The sequence below is a fragment of the Boeremia exigua genome (assembly GCF_020726555.1).
Source record: "Boeremia exigua strain MPI-SDFR-AT-0100 chromosome Unknown C7974scaffold_2, whole genome shotgun sequence".
Taxonomy (NCBI): domain Eukaryota; kingdom Fungi; phylum Ascomycota; class Dothideomycetes; order Pleosporales; family Didymellaceae; genus Boeremia; species Boeremia exigua.
In genome coordinates this window covers 2,026,346-2,047,171 of record NW_025763519.1, presented here as the reverse complement: position 1 = coordinate 2,047,171, position 20,826 = coordinate 2,026,346, and the positions used below count along the sequence as shown (strand labels likewise).

At 50.5% G+C, this 20,826-nt stretch overlaps 9 protein-coding genes across 9 annotated transcripts; 4 read left to right on the top strand and 5 right to left on the bottom strand.

Moving 5' to 3' along the window:
• Positions 1-1,640: 1,640 nt before the first annotated feature.
• On the bottom strand, positions 1,641-3,671 carry C7974DRAFT_107801 (uncharacterized protein). The gene has a single exon (XM_046134960.1). It carries the CDS (start codon positions 3,576-3,578, stop codon positions 1,917-1,919), a length of 1,662 nt encoding a protein of 553 aa, XP_046001727.1. The 5' UTR covers positions 3,579-3,671; the 3' UTR covers positions 1,641-1,916.
• Positions 3,672-3,920: 249 nt separating this feature from the next.
• Positions 3,921-4,736, top strand: C7974DRAFT_386025 (uncharacterized protein). Its single transcript, XM_046141020.1, has one exon. The coding sequence runs from the start codon at positions 4,104-4,106 to the stop codon at positions 4,455-4,457; it is 354 nt and encodes a 117-aa protein (XP_046001726.1). The 5' UTR covers positions 3,921-4,103; the 3' UTR covers positions 4,458-4,736.
• Positions 4,737-4,754: 18 nt separating this feature from the next.
• C7974DRAFT_386024 (uncharacterized protein) lies at positions 4,755-5,602 on the top strand. The gene is made up of 2 exons (XM_046141019.1): positions 4,755-4,899; positions 4,947-5,602. Exons 1-2 carry the CDS (start codon positions 4,771-4,773, stop codon positions 5,127-5,129), a joined length of 312 nt encoding a protein of 103 aa, XP_046001725.1. The 5' UTR covers positions 4,755-4,770; the 3' UTR covers positions 5,130-5,602.
• A 1,071-nt stretch (positions 5,603-6,673) lies between these two features.
• Positions 6,674-8,287, top strand: C7974DRAFT_447420 (Tannase/feruloyl esterase; the record flags this gene model as incomplete). The annotated part of the gene is made up of 1 exon (XM_046145635.1): positions 6,674-8,287. One exon carries the CDS (start codon positions 6,674-6,676, stop codon positions 8,285-8,287), a length of 1,614 nt encoding a protein of 537 aa, XP_046001724.1.
• A 625-nt stretch (positions 8,288-8,912) lies between these two features.
• Positions 8,913-9,666, bottom strand: C7974DRAFT_409265 (uncharacterized protein; the record flags this gene model as incomplete). The annotated part of the gene is made up of 5 exons (XM_046143389.1): positions 8,913-8,963; positions 9,015-9,078; positions 9,135-9,301; positions 9,351-9,506; positions 9,559-9,666. 5 exons carry the CDS (start codon positions 9,664-9,666, stop codon positions 8,913-8,915), a joined length of 546 nt encoding a protein of 181 aa, XP_046001723.1.
• A 1,555-nt stretch (positions 9,667-11,221) lies between these two features.
• Positions 11,222-13,565, bottom strand: C7974DRAFT_351615 (glycosyl hydrolase family 3 N terminal domain-containing protein; the record flags this gene model as incomplete). Its single annotated transcript, XM_046139489.1, has 2 exons — positions 13,223-13,565; positions 11,222-13,169 (listed from the first exon to the last, which is right to left on the bottom strand). The coding sequence occupies exons 1-2, from the start codon at positions 13,465-13,467 to the stop codon at positions 11,222-11,224; spliced, it is 2,193 nt and encodes a 730-aa protein (XP_046001722.1). The 5' UTR covers positions 13,468-13,565.
• Positions 13,566-14,199: 634 nt separating this feature from the next.
• C7974DRAFT_328325 (putative sugar transporter) lies at positions 14,200-16,520 on the bottom strand. The gene is made up of 5 exons (XM_046139028.1): positions 16,086-16,520; positions 15,784-16,035; positions 15,567-15,728; positions 15,342-15,508; positions 14,200-15,293 (listed from the first exon to the last, which is right to left on the bottom strand). The coding sequence occupies exons 1-5, from the start codon at positions 16,231-16,233 to the stop codon at positions 14,322-14,324; spliced, it is 1,701 nt and encodes a 566-aa protein (XP_046001721.1). The 5' UTR covers positions 16,234-16,520; the 3' UTR covers positions 14,200-14,321.
• Positions 16,521-16,668: 148 nt separating this feature from the next.
• On the top strand, positions 16,669-18,130 carry C7974DRAFT_386018 (protein GCY). The gene is made up of 6 exons (XM_046141018.1): positions 16,669-16,743; positions 16,837-16,944; positions 16,999-17,083; positions 17,141-17,148; positions 17,205-17,362; positions 17,414-18,130. The coding sequence occupies exons 2-6, from the start codon at positions 16,884-16,886 to the stop codon at positions 18,029-18,031; spliced, it is 930 nt and encodes a 309-aa protein (XP_046001720.1). The 5' UTR covers positions 16,669-16,743; positions 16,837-16,883; the 3' UTR covers positions 18,032-18,130.
• A 417-nt stretch (positions 18,131-18,547) lies between these two features.
• C7974DRAFT_351607 (flavin-containing monooxygenase) lies at positions 18,548-20,775 on the bottom strand. Its single transcript, XM_046139488.1, has 3 exons — positions 20,337-20,775; positions 19,876-20,284; positions 18,548-19,828 (listed from the first exon to the last, which is right to left on the bottom strand). Exons 1-3 carry the CDS (start codon positions 20,632-20,634, stop codon positions 18,601-18,603), a joined length of 1,935 nt encoding a protein of 644 aa, XP_046001719.1. The 5' UTR covers positions 20,635-20,775; the 3' UTR covers positions 18,548-18,600.
• Between the last annotated feature and the right edge of the window lie 51 nt (positions 20,776-20,826).

Sequence of the window (20,826 nt, the reverse complement as noted above, 5' to 3'; positions counted from 1 at the left end):
ATTCAAGTTCTGATTTATTGGAGTCTATTTGCTTGTACAGCAATCTTGTACACCTCGAAACAGCACATGTCAACCCTTTGTCTCGCCCCTCCAATGCCCACTTGAAGCCAGCCCGCCTCTCGTGCCGACTAATGAAGCCCCAATTGGCCTCCTCCCGTCGACCGAGGGTCCTACTAGCGAGCTGGCGTCTCTCTGGTTTTCCGTTAGCAATAACCGTGTGGATATTCGCTGAACGACTGCACATCGCTGTGTCGCGCATTTCGAAAATTGGCAGGCTACCCCACGGTTTCTGCCGCGAGCGTTACTTCATGCGGCACTAGATTGGCTGAAGGCGTCTATACGCTGCAGGCGGTGAGCGTGTCGTTCGGCCGTGCGTCCAATTGCAGGTGCCGAAGTCGCACTGACACTGCTCTATGACCCGGTCATGCAGCATGCATCTTTCCGCTCCTAGCCCCACCAAGTCCACGCAGCCTGCTTTGAATCCGGCAGGCTGTGATTGGCGCGGTGACCGGCGGGCCCTCTTTTGTCGCCGTAATTCCGGAGCGTCATCTTGTTCTTATCGCTACCCAAACCGCACCAAGGAGCGCGATGTCCGCCGTGGAGGATGGGCGCTGGCACGTCACTGGCCGGGAGATAGCATGTTGCAGCGGAATGCCGACGGGCAGACTGCGATGTGCATGGCATCGTCGTCATGTCCAAGCACGGCCATGTACCCCAAGTTTCATGGAGCTCAAAAGCCAATGCGTCTGCTATGAACCCTCTGGCGACTCGGGCGACCCTTACAGCGAGTCCGCTGCGGCAGACCAAACTTCTCTCGACGACGCGGCGGACCTCGGAGCAGACCGGGACGACAGCATCCTTTAACGGAAGTACGTAGCGGAGGTCTCCTGGACTGATATCGATGAGTCACGAGAACGTGCGGATTCATTTCCTCCGCCAGTGCATCGAATCATCTTCAGGTCGCGCAGACCGCCGATGTCGCAGCACACTGGCTTGGCTGCCTGCCAGTCAATCAGGTGGCGGATACTCCAGGCGATACCGCTTGCACGGCATGGAGGATGCTCAATCTGAGCTAGCAGTATCTCGATGTACCGTCCTGCTACGAGATGAAGGATCCTTCTGAGGTGTTGCTGGTCTCTGCGGGTCCAATGCGCTGGAATGGATATTTTCCGCGAACGGCCTACATATGTTTACACCAACGCATTGCTCACGGATATTCACATGCCTGTAACATGCAAGCCAGTCGGAAATGTTGCGCTACTAAGGTAAGTGCCTTATTTAAACGACGCCTACAATTCCCTGAATGCCGCCAAATACAACGGGCTTGGTGCGCAGTCTTGCGCTCTTTGGAGCAATCTGCTTAGTCATGTTCCCAATCACCTTCGATCACGAAGCCTAGAAAGCGGCCACATACAACTTCGCTCGTCAGCGGGTGTGAGGACTCAACAACAGTCCATTCATTGCTGCTTAAGCAGCTATTCGGTACCTAAGAAGATAGTGCCTATTAGTGTTGCTACAAGGCCTGTGCCACACTGGAATACCTATCTACACATACCCACTTCTAAGCCTCGTCTCCTGCCTGAACAAGCCGGCCCCCACACCGGTGCAGCAGTAAGCGTTGGAGGTCGACATCCTTAGCCTGCAGGCTCACAGCTTCTCCCATGCGAGCGACCGAGCGCTGTGCTCGTTGCCAGGCTGAGCGGCGAGATAGATTATCCACTTTGGGACTATAACCGCAGATGTGAGAGAGCAGCCCTAAAGTTTTGAAGTGTCCCTACCAAATTGTTCCTCCTAACGTTGGCGTTATGCAGCCAAGAAACCACGAGCCACGTCTTCTTTTCCTCCCTCGTCCAAATTTTCTATTCGACTTCTGCTAGACTTGGGTACAAAAAAGGGACTTGCAATCGTTACCGCGGTTATCTCAGCCTTGCAATTACCCAGCCACTTCGATCTGTCGTTGCGATTCCACCCCAACGACTGGCTTTAAAGGCAGCTCTAGCTGCATCTCCTGCTGCATAGCCATTGTCCTGCGCCCTCAGCTCCGCAGCAGAATCCATCAGAGGGCTTTTCTCCAAAATCGCCGCGTGTGCTAGCAGACCAGCCGGCTCTTCATTTAGAACGGTTGCGTGGGTGGACACATGCACAATGGCCGCCAGCGTTGCGCCCATGATTAGCAAGAGAACCACAGCAATAGTATAGGCAACCCAATAAACAGTGTAAAGGCGCTGGGTCAACAATTCAACTTCGCCGATGATGATTTCAGGCGTTTCGAGTGGAACGAATGCGTGCTGGGCGGCTGCGGTAAGGTAAATAGCCGAGAACATGTCGGAGACGGCACGATAGAGAATGTCACTGGAGAGGTATTGAGTTCCATCCATTTGCTGGGCGTAGTAGAGAATAAGGTTGCCAACGGCCGTTGTCGACCAGGTTGCTTGAGGGTTAAGGGTTGTGGGGGACATGATGCCTTGTTCGAAGACTCTCCACAGAGACGGGCGAGTGTCGGTTGACTCTAAAGCGTGAAAACTTTGGACAGCCAGATTTGCCAATGAATCGTTTGTTGTACTAGTCACAAGGTCGCCCAAGGTTTCGCGATAGTTGGTAATACAGGAGAGTATAGTAACGTTCGATACGAGAGTGGAGGAATCGTTGGAATACATAGCAGCTGTGAAGACCAGACGACTATACCATGAATCAGCCGAGCAGCTGGTTTCTGACGTAGTCTTAAAGTACACCTCCTGTATGTCTGATACCTCGAAGTCTTGGGATATCTCGCAGCCGCGGTCGCTAGCAGACATGTAAAGTCGGGTGTCCCTCAGACTGAGCTCGTAATCAGATAAAGCGCTGCAGTTGAGGTAAGCCGAATATGCTTTAGTGGTGACTTTGACTTCAGCGTTCGCAGCCACAAAGCTTTGCAACTGGTAAGGCCGGAACGCATATTGCTGATCTGTCCACGGTAACGGGGCCCCGTGATGCACGTAGATAGCAGACACGGTATCGATGACAGGAAACCACGCTAACGTGGAGTTGATGGCAGAGTCGTCGAAGATGGAGTTGAATAGCATAGGCAGCTCTGTCGTGGTGGGTACAGCCTGAACAGCGAACAGTCTCGCTGATAGGGCGGTGACACCGATGGACATCAGCAGCGTCAGAGACGAGCAAACGCTGACGAGGAAGTGTCGATTCCTGAACGCGGTCCACCAACGCCATAGCACAGGTATGGAGAGGTAGTCTAGCATCACAGATCTCTCGGCTGGAGCCCCACCATTTTTCAAGAGATCGACGTATGGTTGGCGCTGAGAAATTGGGCTCGCAATACACTCCCAGTAGACACCCAGCAAGCGAAATATCAAGACAGGGAGAGTCGTCCATAGGAGGCCCAGGTCCCAGTCAATGTTCCAAGTAGACACGTTGAGATTGCCGATGGAAGTAAATCCATCTCTCCGAGAAGACATGATGGAAAGTGTAATGAGACATACAATCAGGGCCGCGTCAAGGAAGATGAATATGAGTAGATTTGGGAGGCGTAGTCCCCATGGAATCCACCCAATGTTCTTGTTTGATTTTGGCTTAATGGACATTTCTGGCGACTTCGTCTCCGCGGTATGTGAGATAAGAAGAAAAGCGCGTTCCTGGCTTGAATAGAAGTATGAGCAACCAAATTCACCGAGAGCAGCGAAAGTAACACGGCCTATAACACGGAGAATATTGCTTTTTAGGCATAAGCCAACGAATTACGCCATGCTATATTTCTAGGATCCACTTGGCAGCTGAAGAGCTGAAACCTTCGACATTGAGTGACCGGTGTGATAGTTCAGCTTCTAAGCGAGGAATCTGTCAGCTGCAGCTTAATAATCAATCACGACCTTCATAGTCTACCAGTAACAATATAGTCACGCCCACTTGCTTCATGCTCAAACAGGCATGGTGACTAGCGTTGCACTCTCCTCCAACTATGAGGTCTAGGTATGGGCGGAACAACTTTCCGGGCAAGTAATCGCCGAGTTGGATCGCTTGCGAAACCCACCAGCTTGAGCTTAAATCAACCCTCAGCATGCTCGGTCGCTTCGGAAGCAACCTTAGCACAATAGAGTCTTCAAAGCTGCATGCAGCAGCTTTCAGCCTTCGTCTCGCAAGCGAATATACCTATCCTCGCCCACATCCTGTCTCCTCGTATTAGGAAACTCCGTGGCTTTCACGAACACTCCGTCAGAGAAACGTCTTTCTTACTCACATCAACGACTATGTATCTACAGCTGGTACTTCTTGCTTCATACCCTCTCGTGGTAGCACAGGGCTCGCTTCAACCGTCCGATTGTATTGGTGATATCTCGAACTTCCCAAATTGCGACTCCGTAAACACGATTCTTGACCGCTGCAACCAGACTACCGACAAGGAAGCCACCGTAAACTGTATGTGTACACAGGACTTCATCGACTCCTGGATTGGGTACGCATGAGCACAGCAAACTCCTCGAAATATCGGTCTGACATTGCATATCAAGGTGCAAGTCCGAATTCCGCGAGTGTGGGCTGACCACCTCATTCGATTCTGACTTTGATTCCTTCCTCGTGGAATGGCATGGTGCTTGCGATCCATACCTTTCCAAATCTATCACAACGCCACCTGTCACCACGCCGACTGCTACGCTCGGACAGGGAGTCTGTGAGCAGATATACGAGAGTTGCGCCCGCTGGAGCAGAGGATATTCATCCTGTACAGAGGCTCAAGACGCAGGTCCAGGTCTGACAAGCTGCCGGTGCTCGCGGAGCATGCTGAGTTTAGCGAGTGTATGCGAGATTGACGGCAGTCGCACTTGCTTGCAGTCAAGTGCCGAAGACACGCAGCTTTGGGAGTACCGGAACTGCCCGGGTGCAAGTACAATGTTTGGACAAATAGAAGTACGCTGCTGATTTAGGCGATGCTGTGAGTGCGTTAACGACGACAGGTCACCGAGCAAACAAGTCGGACCAGAATAAATACACCGCCACCAACAGCAACGCCATCCATATCACCACTCTTTGGGCCCCAGAGCACTGTACAGACCACCATTTCATCAAGATCGTGGGCTAATTGTGGAGCAAACAGATCACCTCTGTTAGTTTCGGCGTTACAATTGATACTCCTGTAAAACAGTCCTTCATTAGTCAGGTAGAAGCTGGGCACGCCACCCAAACCGTGTCCGGTCACAGAAGGATCGATAGCACCCCCCAAATTCTCCCGGTAGGCAGTTCTTTGTACATCCCCTGAGCTACTTCTATTCACTTGCCTTTCATTAACGCTGAAGTGGTGCGATTAATTTGCATCGGTGGCTTTGTCAACCGGGGAGAAGATGTGGATGCCGTCAAGTGGCAAGGAAAGTTTGCGTTTCCTCGAGGAACATCCCTGAAGCTCGTTCACCAATGGGTCGCTCGTTGGGTATCATGAACTGAAGTGAATGTTCCGGATGTACTGGTCGGCTGCACATTCGAAATACTATAATTTCGACACTGGGGCGAGGTTGACGAGTATCTTGATTACCGAAACTCGTTCTGCTGGAAAATTCCCTTACGTGCTGGGCTTGCTCATACCATCTCAATGCTTCAAAATATTCTACAAATGCCAACTCATTTTTGATAACACATGTTAAAGCCATGAGACTGTTCACTCGAACTATGAAATCCTGGACCCGCAGTCTTCTCGTAAGGTCGACTGTAGTTGAACTTCCTACCTCCTGTTCGGCGATGGAAAATGTGGATATCCGGTTGTGTACTCCATCCCGACCTCAACATGATTCCTTGATCCACGCGAAGTAATTCGTCAGATGTAGGTCGGCTCCCTGCATATCCTGACAGAACTCTATGTCCAGATCCCACTGGGAACTGCGCTTTCAATCTTGTGTACTCTGTGCAACTGAATCCATTCTAGCCTTCTAAGGTTTGATACGGGATCAGCCTCGGTGAGAGATTCCAGAGAAGCTAGAGTTCGAATCAAGCAAGAGACTTGTGCGGTTCGGCGGGTTTCCACACTGGACTCGGTCGAGCTTGCTGCTATGTGAACTCATAAAAGATTTGTGCATGAAAAGCCTGCACGGAATAGCAGTTGAGGCTTTCCACTTGAGATGTACTTGCCTCCTGTTTCATCAACACGCAATTTTCGTATGGCTGCTCCCTGGATACTCACTCGGTGTAATTTCTCTCGTGAGCATTGCCCTCAATTTCGCACTGAATGTGGATGGGGCAGGTGATGTTTCAGTGGGTGATCTTCGGCCATGTACGGCATTTCCCGCTGCACATGGCTGACAGCACCCTTGTGCATCCCGGTCGGTGTCTGGATCGACTCTGATTCATTGGCTCAGAGACCGGGCGTCCAAGCCACATTTGCACGGTGGCGATATTGTGATTGGAGCACCAGACTACTGAATGTGATGTAAACGACGATGGCCGTACTAACCTGAGTGTTCCCCGCTTTACATACACCAAGGGCTTACATTGGTAGTTGCGTAGCCTAGTGTACGGCACTACATACATCTCACTATCCTCATACTAATTTCCGGAAGCCATCCTTCGGAATGCCAGACACGTTCCGGACAATGAGACTGGTATATAGATCACAGCACATTGCTCAAACTTCTCAACTCATCCTCCAATTCACTCTCTTTACCCATTCATCTGCTGCTGGTGATCATTGCTCAAGATGGTCGCTCTCACCTTGGGCAGTTTCTTGAGTCTTCTTGCTCTCGTGGATGCCTACAGTGTCGACAAAGTCAAAACAAAGTCTGGCTCATTCTCGACAAAATGTAGTGGTCTGGCTAGCAAGATCAAAATACCTGGTGGTACGGTCGCGTTCACCGCCTACATCACCGCGAATACAACTCTGCAGTTCCCTGAGAGTGACCCATCATGCACTCGTCCTTCGCAGGCTGTATCTATCGACCTTTGCCGCGTCGGATTGAACATCTCCACATCGGCGCGTTCCTCGATTCGCATGGAAGCATGGCTGCCGCAGAACTGGAGCGGCCGCTTCCTTAGCGTAGGAAACGGAGGACTAGGAGGCTGCATCCAGTACGAGGACATCGAATATGCTGCATCGCTGGGCTTCGCTGCTGTTGGAACAAACAATGGTCACGACGGAACGACGGGACAGAGCTTCCTCAACAACCCCGAAGTCATTGCGGACTACGCCTACCGTGCAGTACACACAGGTGTACTTGCAGGCAAAGACATTAGCCGCACCTTCTACGGGAAGAAGCACAGGAAGAGTTACTATCTGGGATGCTCTACCGGTGGAAGACAGGGCTTCAAGTCCATCCAAGATTTTCCCGACGATTTCGACGGTGTCGCAGCTGGTGCTCCCGCCTTCGCCTTCAACAACCTTACTTCATGGAGTAGTAGTTTCTATTCCCTTACGGGACCTCCAACAGCTCCGACATTCGTCCCAGCCAGCTTGTGGCCCGTTGTTCACCAGGATGTGTTGAAGCAGTGCGACTCTCTGGATGGGGCCGCCGACGGAATTCTTGAGTCACCCGATCTTTGTGATTACGATCCATCTGGCCTGCTGTGCACAGCTGGGCAGAACTCATCATCTTGTCTTACTTCGCAGCAAGTAGAGACCGTCCGCAAGGTCTTCTCTCCCATCTACGACGATGAAGGCAGTCTGGTGTACCCTCGTTTGCAGCCCGGTGCTGAAGCAGCCGAGGCACCTTTCTCACTGCTAAATGGCCAGCGTTCTGGATCTTCTGATTGGTTCTCATATGCCATCTTTAACGACTCTAATTGGGATCCTCTCACATTGAAACCTAGCGACTATCGCATCTCTTCTGGACTCAACCTCTTCAACATCGAAACCTGGAACGGCGACCTGTCCTCCTTCAAGCGAAGGGCAGGTAAAGTGATTCACTACCACGGCCTTCAGGACGGCATCATCCCCGACTCGAACTCCCCACGTTACTACGAGCACGTTTCCAAAACCATGAACCAGACTCCGGAGCAGCTCGACAGCTTCTACCGATACTTCCGTATCTCGGGCATGATGCACTGTGGGGGTGGACTGGGCGCCGCTGCCATTGGCAACATGCGCCGAAATATGGGCAGCTTGGATCCACAGGAGAATGTGTTAACTGCGCTTGTTAGGTGGGTTGAGGAAGGTATTGCGCCAGATACCATCACAGGTACTGCGTTCAACAATGGCACAGCGGATAGTGGGGTCGATTTCAAGCGCAAGCATTGCAGGTGGCCGTACCGAAACATTTACAAGGGACCTGGAGACTTCAAGAACCCAGACAGCTGGAAATGCGTTCTTGATGCTTGACTGGGTGACATCTCTGGCTGAAGGGTGTATTGCGCATAAGTAGGTATGACAAAATTGACAACATCATACCCTGACCCTTACTATAATGATTGATTGCAACACTTAACTCGTTTGTTCCCAACTGAGGCTCACGATTTGTTGACGCGTGTTCTTCCCTCCGCTATTTTCGATCTTAGTCGTATTGACCCATCGTAATTTACCTTACTCGCCCCAAACATTCCTTCTGATATTTCATCAGCAACACAGCCTGACTATCATGTACTGAGCCGATGTCAGTTGAGAATCGGCTTATTTCTCCTAATTAGGTTGCTCGTCAACCATAATCAAGGCATAGGATAGAGGCATGCAACAAGGACTAGTTCCGGACAAAATATAGAAGATTCGCACCAACAGTGTGACAGCATATGAAGACATCATGTTGTATTCGTCTGGTGAGTCGTCTAATGCTTCCTTTTCTACCACCCTTTTGTTCCCGCCCTTTCTATACCGCCCTTTTTTATACCCCCCGGTTTAGCACCAATCTACATGTGTGGAATAAGGTGTTGGAGCACTACAAGTAACCCCCAAGTTGGTTCCTTGTGGCTCCGACACAGAACCACCTTTGCTAAGAACATGAAGGTTACGCTTAGCAAGTGTATGAGCCACGGTCGAAGTGGCACGTTCCGAAAACAGCAGTCTTGAGAGTAGTTAGCCTTAGCGTGTTGAACGAATTTGAGAGATTACTCACGTTGATGTATCCTCCATCACCCTTGTTGTGGACAGTGCCAGAGAAAAGTTCAAAACAGTCGTAACTATCAATAATTGTCAGGAGGGGGTTTATTCAGTCAGTAGTAGTGCAGAGCCTTACTCGGTATGGTAAATGTCCCACTTGAAGTTGACACTGACGGGGCCTTCGTAGTGTGCACCACTGCTGAACTCGTAGGGTCCGTTGTAGCAAGCAACACCCTTGATAGTGGAAGGGGACCTGTGGTTGTAAAGATCCTTCACCAATTCTTGCGTGAAAGCAGTGCGTGCCTATATTGACTTGTCAGTAGGAAATCAACTTGGTACGGTATCGACCTACAGCATCGAAATCCTTGAACGAATCTCCTTCAGGCTCAAGCTTAGCCTTTGTGGCGTCGACCGCAATCTTCGCGGCACCTGCAAGAAGCTGGCCACCGATGACCTTGACGAGCAAAATCACGATAGGACCGAAGCGTTTCTCGAGGGCATTTGCGTCCTGTTTGCATCTTAGCTTGTGCGTTCTCTTTGTCTGTGATAATTTATGTTACCTGGTTCGCCTCCAACGATGTCTCGAGATTCTCGACTGCGGGAGGGCTGGCGATGGCTGAACTGGTCAGAGCGAGCATGCTCAAATAGGTGATCTTCGAGAAGCGCATGGTTGCAGTGAATATACAATTCCTTGAGAGAATGTAGAGATGATTGATTGCTGGTTGGTTGAAGTGATGATAGTGATGATGGGACTGGAGTGATTAGAAACTGGGTGACTTTGACTGTCGTATATATACTTCTCGCAAGCTGTATGTGGTCGAATCGATTGGTCACCAGTGGTCCAACGTCATGACTTGAGGGCATCAGATCTGAGCGATTATCTCAACAACTCACCGTCTCCCATTAGCAGGTGACTCGCTGAGGGTCCATACAGCGTACCACGATACGAGGGCAACTACCAGGCTGCATTTCGGTTCAGTCTGTGCTTCGACATGCAGCGGCTACACCCCCAGAGTGGCCAGCTTAATTCATACTCTACTCTGAACGCCGATGAACGGTCCATCTCAACCGTAGCGGACTCTAATTTGATCACTTGGAGATTGTTGATATGGCCATAAACACGTCTATTAGACTTCAAGCTTTTAATCAATGCAGGAAAATTTCCCATTCACCCACGGCAGATTTTTGAGGGAAGCCTGGTAGAGGGAACGAAATTGAGGCACTCAGCTCAGTGGGCTCCATATCAAACAGGAAGGTCATCATGTGGTCACCGCCAGTTCCAAAACTGTACTTAGAGGTACAGCCGAGCTTTAGAATGCACGTTTTAGCATCTATAGCATCACATAGCACGAGGATACTATCATTTGTCTGTCCGTGACGTATCATGGCAGCAGCACAACTCTGAACTGGGATACAAAACCCCAACCAGATACCCTCAACCTCTCGCTTTTTTTACCGTGAACGGAGTGGCGAGTAATGTTTAGCCGAAGTGAAGGCTCAAAAACGGTAATTCTTGTAATCCACTTAGCATTCGCTACCTCATTAGGGCAGTGTAAGCTATGGGTGCGTGACAACATTAGCACACGCCTGGACCTATAGGCTCTAATTATCTGGGAATAACTAGTTCAAGTATCGTAATAGAGGAGGCTAAAACGTGCATTGTGGCTATTCGCCACGTACTATAGTAGCATGAGTCCAGTACTAGAGTATGTACCTTGACTAGGCCTACTAATCTATAGGATAGGGGTTGCGCAATTTTTGTTAACGGTTATATATAATAGGGCCGCTACTTGGTGCTTGATTTCTAGTACATGTTCTAGACTATTACCGTAAAGAGATACCAAGTTGACTGTTAGCCAGCCTCATTTGCTAAATTAATCGCAGTCGGTCCTTTCGCGTCAAATTGGGCTACAACGCTACAACGTTGCCAAGCGCGAAATGATTTCTACAGAGGAAGGTGTGCCACGCATGCCAATTGCTGTTTTCGCGAGTGCAGCCAAGATCTAATTTGCTAACAAGACAAGCACACTCTTAGGAATCACGCACGATCCTTTTCAACAGTCAATATTTATGAGTGTAGGGTGAGATGACGACAGCCACCATCGCGTATTCTGGCTGGTGACGGCCTGGGTACCTAACGACGGAATCCTTCGTCAACAGCTGTGAAAACCACTTGCAGAAGAATACAGCGATGAAAACACGCCATACCAACTCATGGAAGACTCATGGAAGCACAGCATGACTGACAACACCCACAATATCTCTTGAGCTAAAGCCGACACGGAAATCAAACTCGCCAGCTGGAATGACCCAGGTCTGAGTTACTACGTCCCAAAAGCTGACGTCCCTGCGAAAGACGTCAAAGGTTGCGAGTCCAGCTCTGCTAGGCTGTAGATGTATCTTTCGGAATCCTCTCAGTACTTGCACTGGCGTTCCCTTCGGTGTCGTTCGCGCGGGAAATGCTACGTAAAGTTGCAATACTGTTGCGCCGGCCACAGGTCCAGTATTCTTAACGTTCGCTGTTATGCGCAAAACAGACTCCCACAGTTCAATTTTGCCGCCAGGAAGCACCTCGGAATCTGCAGCCGGCTTCGCAGTGAGATTTGGAGTAACAGATTCGACTTGTATCGATCCTTCGAGTATGAACGAGGTGTAGCTTAGCCCGAAGCCGAACTCATACAGAGGCGTGATATTGAAGTGGTCGAAATGGCGGTAATCAATGAACTGGCCCTCAGCAAAGTCAGCCTGCCATGCATCCGGCTTAGTGACCTCACTTGCTGTCAAATTGGCAATCGGTATGTCGTAGTCGCTCTGCAATACAGGAATGGAGTACGGTAACCTCCCCGAAGGGTTCTCCGTTCCCCAAAGCACATCGACGATTGAGTTACCCGCCTCCTGGCCTGGCAGATGCGCAGCAAGGATCGCGGTTACATTCGGGTGACGCGCCCATGGCAGCGTATTAATCCCGGCTGAATGGGTTACGACTACCGTATTGGGACATCGGCGTGCCACATTGTCCACTACGAGCGTTGAGTTCCAGTCGGCTTCGTAACTTGTTCTGTCCCAACCTTCCGAGGCGAAGGTGTTCAGGAAGACGAGACAAACTTCTGGCATGGGGAAGATGCTTCGGAAATCATTGGCAGCAATGAATTGGTTGTCCATGATGTATTGCACACGGGCGTTGATCTCTTTGGCCCTGGCAGCAATGGCCTCGAACGGCGAGACAAGGTATGTGTGGCGACCGGTCCCAGAGCCTCCGCCAATGTCCAGAGTTCCGATGGCAAACGGCCTGTCCCCAAACACCAGTCCGTCAACCGGAGGTCCAGCATCGTTGCCAAAGATACCAATGCTCTTCGGCGACTTGAGTGGCAGTGTCTGATTCGCGTTCTTCAGAAGCACAATACCTTGCGCCCCCATCTTTCGAATGATTTGGGCATGATCCGCTCTGACGTCGCGGCTCGGGATCATGGGTATTTGCAGTTGGATACCTTGCTGTGCAGCAAAGCTGAGGATCAGCGAAGGGTCAACTGAGGGATAGCCCTGGTCTTGTTTGAGATAGTAATAGGGCAACATGATCCTATGCACCATCTCATCGATACGAGTCTCTGCGACGGCGCCATCATTGACCATCTGCGTCACATTGGCCACGCCCCAGTAACTTCTACCGCTACGGCTTAGTGTCTCCTGCTCGTCGAGAGGGCCAGGCATGTTGACGTCCAAGCCGGCATTGATGGACTGGGTGCCCGAATGGGTCGCGAACCAATCTGATACCACGTAGCCCCGGAACCCAAGTTCATCTCTCAGAACGGTGTGGAGTATGTGCTCGTTCTCGCAAGCATATGTCTGATTGAGCCTGTTGTAGCTGCACATAACGCCTGCCGTCCCAGCCCTGACAGCATCAGCGAACGGCCAGAGATAGAGCTCGTGAAATGTTCGATCATCGATGTTACTTGATATGGCCAAAACCTCTGTTCCATTGGGCGAGAATGTGTTGCTTCGTTGCGTTTCCTGCTCGTTACCTATGTAGTGCTTTGAACATGCCTGCACGCCAACGGACTGGATGCCATGGACTGTTGCACGCATCGCTTTTCCAGCAAGATATGGGTCGGGTGAGAAGCCTTCCCAATTTCGACCGCCCAGAGCATGACGACCGAGCGGACCAGCAACAGGCCTAAATGAGAAGTGAGCTCATGACGTAAGCTAACACGACGATGAGGGGATTACCCGAGCTGAACGTGTGCTCCTTTGCCACGAAACTCGTCTGCCATGGCCTTACCTCGCGCAAAGATAAGATCTTCATCCCAAGTTGCACCGGCCAAAATCCCGGAAGGGAAAATACTAACGAGGTCTGCACGGTTGATTGCCTGTGGACCGTCCAGCATGCAGATACCGGTGAAGTCGAGGCGAGAAATGGGTTTGATGTGTCCAATGCACCCTCCAACGTCCATTCCAATCGCCCCAGTGATCATATTGATCTTTTCGGTAAGATTGAGTTGTGAGACAAAAGCTTTTGTCTTGTCCAGTGCCGTCGCATGATCGCTGCTGAGATGCTCCGCTTTAACGTGTTACATTTTGGGCTGACCTGGAGTGTGGATGCAGACATACGTGAGGCTGCAATAATGCCAGGCAAAATCAACATGACCAATGCCATGTTTTGGAAAGCCATTTTTCGTGTTTCCAATCAGAGTGTACTTCTGAAAAATCGACGGTTCCTATGTTGGGCCACTCAAGGACAGCGAATTTAATACACTTGACTGCACAATAAGTTGGTGGATTGAGTACTTATCATTGTGATTCTCGTATTCTAATAGAACGATAATGTTCCCCGCCGTGAAGATCTGGGCCAAGGAATGATCTGGCGGGGAAACAGGGGCCGCCGTATAGGTAGAAACACGAATACGCAGGATACGAGTGCCTGTGTAGCCAATCATATCTTTGAACGACGGCGGAGCCCTTACTTCAACCACATCTGGACCATTTCGGTCCAGCAAGTTTTGTCGCAAGGGCATAACGTTCCCCGCAGCAGATGGGGATTTGCCCATATCGAAGGTGGGGAAAAAAGTGTGCTTCCAATTACACGGTCTGCGGTAGCCAAAGAGAAGTACCTAGAGCATAAGGATCACGACTACCCGCAGGTTGTGACACACCGAAGCTGGAGGGTGTGTTCACAGGAGCGCTACAAACTTTGGGGTCTTCAAACCTTGATTGCGATGACAAATTTTAAGTAGATACATGGTTTACAACAAGCTCAAGCTAAAGCAGGTGATGGTCTCCTCTCAACTCTTCGTACACAGATAACGTGAACCAAAAAGAACCCGGGGCTTTAGACATGTTCCTGCCTGACTGTCTCTGGCTTGTCTGCAGCGATCTGGCTAGTGAGCGCCACATCAAACGCATCGATATTAGCCGTCTTGAACTGTCTTGCTGGGACACCACGCTCGAAGAGTAGATCAATCTCTGCGAAAGTACGACCGGACGGCTCAGGGAGGCGAAAGTAGTGGTATACAAGTACGCAGAAACAGGTTCCAGCCCAGAAGAATCCAGCAAAGTTACCCCAGTCCCAGGCAGTCGGGTTGATCATGTATGGTGTGAGGACATTAACAACAATGGCACCGAGATTGTATGCGACACGAGATAGAGCTACGGTCTTCACCTGAAGGCGACGAGATGATAGCTCAGCAACGAGGGAGAAGGCGACAGTTCCGACCGAGAATTGGTAGAATGCTGCCCAGACGATCATGAGCGCGCCAGTGGCAAGTGACGCTTGGTGTTTCTGTGCTTCTGGGACCAGACCAACAAAACCGAGCGAAAGTAGAGTGAGGAAAAGTCCGGTCAAACCGCAAAGGAACAGTGTGCGTCGGCCGACTCCATAAGCCATGAATGTCCATACAACGAATGCGCCGATTGTATTCAGGCCATATTGTCCAAGTGCGAAGTCGTAAGGGATGGTTCCTGTCAATCCAGCTTGTTCGAAGAAATAGGTGGAGTAGTTGGAGAATGTGTTGCCAGCTAGGTTCTGTGAGAGGAAAAGCATGCAGACAATTTCTGTTCGACGTCGGTTGACACCTTTGAAGCAGTCTACATACGACGTACCCGCGGACATCTCTTTCTCGAGCTCGTTAGTGTGTCGCATCATGTCAACGGTTTCATCTGCATTGAAGGTAGGATCTCTCTTGGGAGACGTAAGCCGGAGCAGGGACCGTTTCGCATCGTCGTATCGCTCCTTGCGGACGTACCACCAAGGAGATTCTGGGGCCAGATAAATGCTAGTAATGAGCAGAGGGAACCACATCCACTATATTGGTCAGCCGCGGAAATGTCGAGCATTGGGCTAGATACACACCTGTAGAGCATACGGGATTCTGTACGCCCATTCATCAGTCCTACCGAACATGCTCTTGATTACGCCGATGGCGATCAATTGACCAATTCCCCAGCATGAGTTTCCCCAGGTCGTCAAGTAACCTCGAAGAGCTACTGGGCAAACCTCACTTGCATACGAAATTGCCACTGGAAGAGTCAGCCTTTGCGAACAGAGGTGCCGTAGAACATGTTAGAGTGTACATACCCGACATGAAAACTCCGAAGGCGATGCCAGCGAAGCACTCGGCTACCAACAGGATCTTAATGGTGGGAGCGACGAAGAAGATTGTGGTGACAGCGCATTGGTAGAAGAGGACACCTAGAATGAACGGTCTGTAGCCGAAGCGCTCCACACCCACGCCGGTCACTGGAACAAGTCAGCTGGTTGTTGGTATCATGGGCAATACCGAGAGTAAGCATACACAGCAGTCCAATAATTTGGCCAACCTGAGCGCCATTCGAAATACCGGCTTGCCACCGGGCAGGCACCTGATAGTCACCGTCGGGTGTAAGCTCGCCGTATTTTCGATTAAATGGCTCAAAGGCGTAGAAGTTCCCAATAAGCGCGATGTCGTAACCTTCCATGGCACAGCAGAGCGCAATGAGAACAGCCCAGAGGATCGCCTTAGGGTATAGTCTGATGCCTTGCAGCAAGGTCATCTTATGCTCCTTCTCTGTTCATGTGTCAGCGCCTGCATGCAGCGGTCACTGGGCCTTCGCAAACCTGATGCAGATGCGGCATTGAGGAACATGTTGTTCATCGCATTGCTGCTGCTCACGGTATCGAGATGGGTCGCCATGCCCTTCTCGTTCGCAGGATTGTGATCGGATAATGAGGGAGACGAGCCGTCAGGTTGCTGGACGATAGCCATACTGAAAGGTTTTGCGTGTTGATGAAGTGTATCTGTCGGAATAGGTAGTGGCAGGGAAGATCAGATTGATTATATATCTGGTCAATTCCCCGGACCCATCCTCCAGCCTTCTCCAGGTTTTACCCCAGATATCGCGGTCAGTCCAGATTTCGCTTAGCTTCGCCAGCCATGCTCTTCAACACTACCGACAAAGTCCGATAGGACTTGCGACTGTGCCGAAGCCGCACATCAAGCCGACGATCGATCACAAATGTCCGAAGTCATAACCCGACGCAAGCAAATGCGGGCCATCGTAATGACAGAACATCCGTTGCTCGCAGTTCGTCGCGACTACCCCGCAGTTTGATCCGCCTCCGGGGATCGGGGCTTGGCACATCGGACATTTCATGGTTGCTCTGCACGCATCGGGCATAGGATGAAGCGTTCGAGCCTTGTCCAGATTTGCTTTCATTGACACTAGAAATCTAGTGTTGATGGACTGCCGACGCTACTGGGAACGGCCATAATGAGGTAGGTACTTATTGGGTACGGCCGATCCGAATCTACTCAGATATGTCCGATGACCGTGTTGCTGTCGTTCACCCTCCTTAACTAAACTCGTAGGACGCGTTCAGCTTTTTTTTACCCATTATTCTGCTCTTGTGATCGTGATGGGTGTACCCTTGCATTTCAAGCTCAACACGGGCGCCACAATCCCCGCAATTGGTCTCGGTGGGTGATATTCCGCAATTCCACAACTTTCCGCTGCTAACGAATGGTGCTCAGGAACATGGAAGTCTGAGCCTGGCGAAGTGCGCAAAGCAGTTTCGTTCGCTCTCAAAGATGGGTATCGCCACATCGACGCGGCGCTGTAAGTGAAAACCACTCCGCACAAAGAGAAGCTAAAAGGGTGCTAACGGTTGTATAGGATATATGGTAAGCCCTGCTAGTATGAGTTCCCATAATAAGCTGGTGAAACCTAACCCATTTAGGAAACGAAAAGGAAGTCGGTGATGGCATACGTGATTCTGGTGTCCCGCGAAAAGACATCTTCATCACTAGCAAGCTCTGGAACACGCATCAAGATGATGCTCAAGCAGGACTGCAAAAGACACTCGACGACTTAGGCACAGACTACCTCGATCTTTACGTGAGTGTAGCCAGCGAGAAGACCCTAAGCTAAACTGACAGTCGAGTCTAGCTCATCCATTGGCCCGTTCGCTTGGTTGCCAACGAGACAAGCCAACTGCTACCTGTAAACCCAGACGGTAGCCGTTCCGTTGATCGCTCCTGGGACCAGTCTCGAACCTGGAAGCAAATGGAAGATCTTTACAAGTCAGGCAAAGTCAAGGCAATCGGCGTCGCCAACTGGTCCGTGCCTTACCTTGAAAAGCTTTCAGAGACATGGACAGTTGTGCCCGCCGTCAATCAAGTTGAGCTTCACCCACTGCTACCACAACACAAGCTGCGCAAGTACTGCGCTAACAAAGGGATTCTACTTGAAGCATATTCGCCATTCGGATCGACTGGTGCTCCAATCATGTCGGATGCTGGTATTCGCCGTCTCGCAGACGAGAAGAAGGTGTCTCCCGCCACAGTATTGTTGAGCTACCATGTCAACAAGGGAGTTGTGGTGCTTCCGAAGTCCGTTACAGAGTCACGCATCAGTAGTAACAAACATGCTGTGGAGCTATCTACGAGCGAACTAGAGACCTTGGATCGGCTAGCTGAAGATGGAAACGGGAAACGTTTGAACACGCCACTGTGGGGATTCGACCTGGGATTTGATGATTGGTACGAATCAGCGAAGAAAACGTAGACTTTCTCTTGTGTTGCGCAGAATGTAGACTACAAGCTGCGATATGTTCAAATTTAACAAAAGTCCTGAGCGCAACCTTTGTAGGGTAGTGTCAGCTATAAGACCATACTATCTCTCACTGTTTAAACATGACGGCCTTAAGCTATCTTAGACTTCCTGCCTACGATATGTAGACAGATGAATCCACATTTATAGCCCAATTTATCTGCAACATGCGAGATCACGTAATGCCAGTCTGTACTTTTCAAGATACAAGGAACATGTCATGCTCGTGCGAACTGGAGTTTTGGCTTGATTCAGCATTCTTTATAGGCGGTCCCCGTGAACACTTTTGGAGCACATTCTTTGTAATTGTCCCACGTTTCTTTGCAAGAAGTGTTTTCATCGAGTACGAGACAATACAACTACATCCCAGCTAGGCTCTAACTTCGAAGAGTAGACTACGTGGCTGAGCCCTGCTTTGTTTTTGCCTTATAAGTTCACTTCACCAATGAGTCGATTAATAAGAATTCGCTTTTGTACCACTCTTCTGATTGCGCAACGAAATCTATTCTAAGAGTCTAGCCAGCTCAAATACTTTTCTTGTATGGTGGAAGTGCGACACCCTCAGCCAATGCTTTCAAACGTAAAGCAAGGAGTTTAGAATGGTATCGCGTAGCAACAAGGAACCCACACATGATCCACATGTTCGGTACGCCCGTTTCCTTGAAAGCAGTCTTGTACTCGCCTTCTTCATCCACACCCCAGATAGGTCCGCACTTGTCGGCAATCTTCTCTCCGAGCGTCATACGGATTGAATCTATCGTGTTAGAGAATCCAGTCGCAAACACGACTAGGTCGAATTCACGCTCACGCCCGCCGTTCAAAATAACCTTGTCCTCGGTGAAACGCTCGATGAATCCTTGCTCCATCTTGATTTTGCCATCGATGATCTGCTTGCATGCGCCAGCTTCGAAGTAGAAACCACCGTTGCGTGTCAAGCTAAGCGTGGCATTTCCAGTACCGCGCTGGCCGCGCCATGTGCGGAAGCCTTTCGCATTGAGACCATCGAGTAGTTCCTTGTCAAGCTCCTCGAGTTCTTTGGCGTTACGTCTGGCAAGCTCTTCGCCAGGACCTGTGGGCATTGCAAAGAATAGTCGGTCCATCTCCTCGAGATCTGCTCGATCACCTTTAGCATTGGGGGCGTAGTTGCCAATGCCACGGGGCACTGAATGGGTGAGGGACATGACATAGGTGGGCGAACGTTGAAGCAGAGTGATATCAACGCCATGACGGGCGAAGTCATAGGCGGTGTCGAGCCCCGAGGATGATGTGCCAACAACGCAGACTCTCTTGCCGGCCCACTCGCGTGCGCTATCGTGCGCGGAAGAGTGTCGAACTGTGCCTTTGAAGGTGTTCATACCGGGGACCACAGGGCTGAGAGGGACTCCGCAGAGCGAAGTGGCCATGACGAGCTGTTTCGGATGAAGTGTTCGAACTTCTTTCCCTTCTTTGTTGATACGGACGGTCCAATTTCCTTCAGCATCCTGTCCGGCTTCGACCACCGACGATTTGCACCAGACGTTGAGTTCAAGAGCAGACGCATACCACTTCATATATAGGCCTTGCTTCTGTGCAGGCGTGTAGGTAGGCCAGTGCTTTGGATATGCGAAGTACGGCAAGTCGTCTGCCCAGTGCGGCATGTGTAGTGAAAGGTATTCGTAGCGCTTCGACCATACATCTCCAATCTCGTCGCCGCGCTCGATGATCAAGGTCTTCATACCCAGAGCCTTGCATCGTGCTGATAATGCGAGGCCGCTGTTTCTTGTTAGGAAATGTGCAAATTGATAGCTTGGTAGACTTACTTCTGGCCGCCTCCGATGATGAGAACCTCAGGGTCTGCAGCGTCATTGTCCGTTTTCCTCTGTGACTCCCAGCTTACTGCACTGGTCATATGTCCGTCATAAGGGGGAACTTCAGGAAAGTCCTTGAGACTCTCGGCGACTGTATGCAATGTGTATATCTTCCAGCCATCCTTTGTGTAGACCGCCGTGACAACCGCTGAGGCGGTCACAACATCAGTCTCGAATGAGATTACGAACTGTAGTTGCTCGAAGTCAGGGAAAGGTTGGGAGATCTTGGGGGCCGGATTAAGATATCCAAAATTGGAAGCCTTGGTCGTAGCGAACACATCCTGTGCAGCTGCGACAATTGCTGACCGGAAATTGAAAGTCCGGTAGTCCCACGTGAACGTCAACTTGTCCCTCCATACGCCTTCGTACATGTCAATAATGTTTCATTCGCACCATACGTTTTGAGGGCTTACCAAATTCGAGAAACAATTCTCCAAAAGCCTTTGCATCGCCCGAGATCATGGCTCTGGAAAGCGGTTCGATAATGGAATCCGCTGCCTTCTGAGCATCCGTACCAGTGGGAATGCTGATTCCAAGACTCTGGGGTGTTGGTAGCGGATGGTTGTACTTGAAATCGTACATAAAGTCGTCGGCCACCGGGGGTGCAGGAGATGCTTCAAGCTCGACATTGTTAACGACGACCTTGCTCTTGATGTTTGCAATGTCTGTCTGGGCTGCAATGGCATGCTCTTGGAATGTGATTGTAGCCATGGTCAGGGTGAATGGAGATTGCAGGATGCGGGGATCAATTAGTTGAACTCTGGGTCTTTATTGCTCTGCCTTCCTTTTCGTCAACGCCCGGCTTCCAGCGCTCTGCAAGGCTTGACCAAACGCCTTCGCGTACCATTTTTATCCGATGCAAGATGCGCGGATGAAAAATGTTAGTACAAACCGGAGATATTG

What these genes read in the sequence shown, in the direction of transcription:
- C7974DRAFT_107801 (XM_046134960.1), bottom strand. Translation starts at nt 3,578, where the DNA reads ATGTCCATTAAGCCAAAATCAAACAAGAACATTGGGTGGATTCCATGG.
- C7974DRAFT_386025 (XM_046141020.1), top strand. Translation starts at nt 4,104, where the DNA reads ATGCAGCAGCTTTCAGCCTTCGTCTCGCAAGCGAATATACCTATCCTC.
- C7974DRAFT_386024 (XM_046141019.1), top strand. Translation starts at nt 4,771, where the DNA reads ATGCTGAGTTTAGCGAGTGTATGCGAGATTGACGGCAGTCGCACTTGC. An exon ending in CAATGTTTGGACAAATAGAA is followed by an intron (nt 4,900 to 4,946) that starts GTACGCTGCTGA and finishes TAACGACGACAG; the next exon opens with GTCACCGAGCAAACAAGTCG.
- C7974DRAFT_328325 (XM_046139028.1), bottom strand. Translation starts at nt 16,233, where the DNA reads ATGGCTATCGTCCAGCAACCTGACGGCTCGTCTCCCTCATTATCCGAT. An exon ending in CAATGCCGCATCTGCATCAG is followed by an intron (nt 16,036 to 16,085) that starts GTTTGCGAAGGC and finishes ACACATGAACAG; the next exon opens with AGAAGGAGCATAAGATGACC. An exon ending in CTTCGGAGTTTTCATGTCGG is followed by an intron (nt 15,509 to 15,566) that starts GTATGTACACTC and finishes TGACTCTTCCAG; the next exon opens with TGGCAATTTCGTATGCAAGT.
- C7974DRAFT_386018 (XM_046141018.1), top strand. Translation starts at nt 16,884, where the DNA reads ATGGGTGTACCCTTGCATTTCAAGCTCAACACGGGCGCCACAATCCCC. An exon ending in AATCCCCGCAATTGGTCTCG is followed by an intron (nt 16,945 to 16,998) that starts GTGGGTGATATT and finishes AATGGTGCTCAG; the next exon opens with GAACATGGAAGTCTGAGCCT. An exon ending in CAGACTACCTCGATCTTTAC is followed by an intron (nt 17,363 to 17,413) that starts GTGAGTGTAGCC and finishes AGTCGAGTCTAG; the next exon opens with CTCATCCATTGGCCCGTTCG.
- C7974DRAFT_351607 (XM_046139488.1), bottom strand. Translation starts at nt 20,634, where the DNA reads ATGGCTACAATCACATTCCAAGAGCATGCCATTGCAGCCCAGACAGAC. An exon ending in AGAATTGTTTCTCGAATTTG is followed by an intron (nt 20,285 to 20,336) that starts GTAAGCCCTCAA and finishes ACATGTACGAAG; the next exon opens with GCGTATGGAGGGACAAGTTG. An exon ending in ATCATCGGAGGCGGCCAGAA is followed by an intron (nt 19,829 to 19,875) that starts GTAAGTCTACCA and finishes AACAAGAAACAG; the next exon opens with CGGCCTCGCATTATCAGCAC.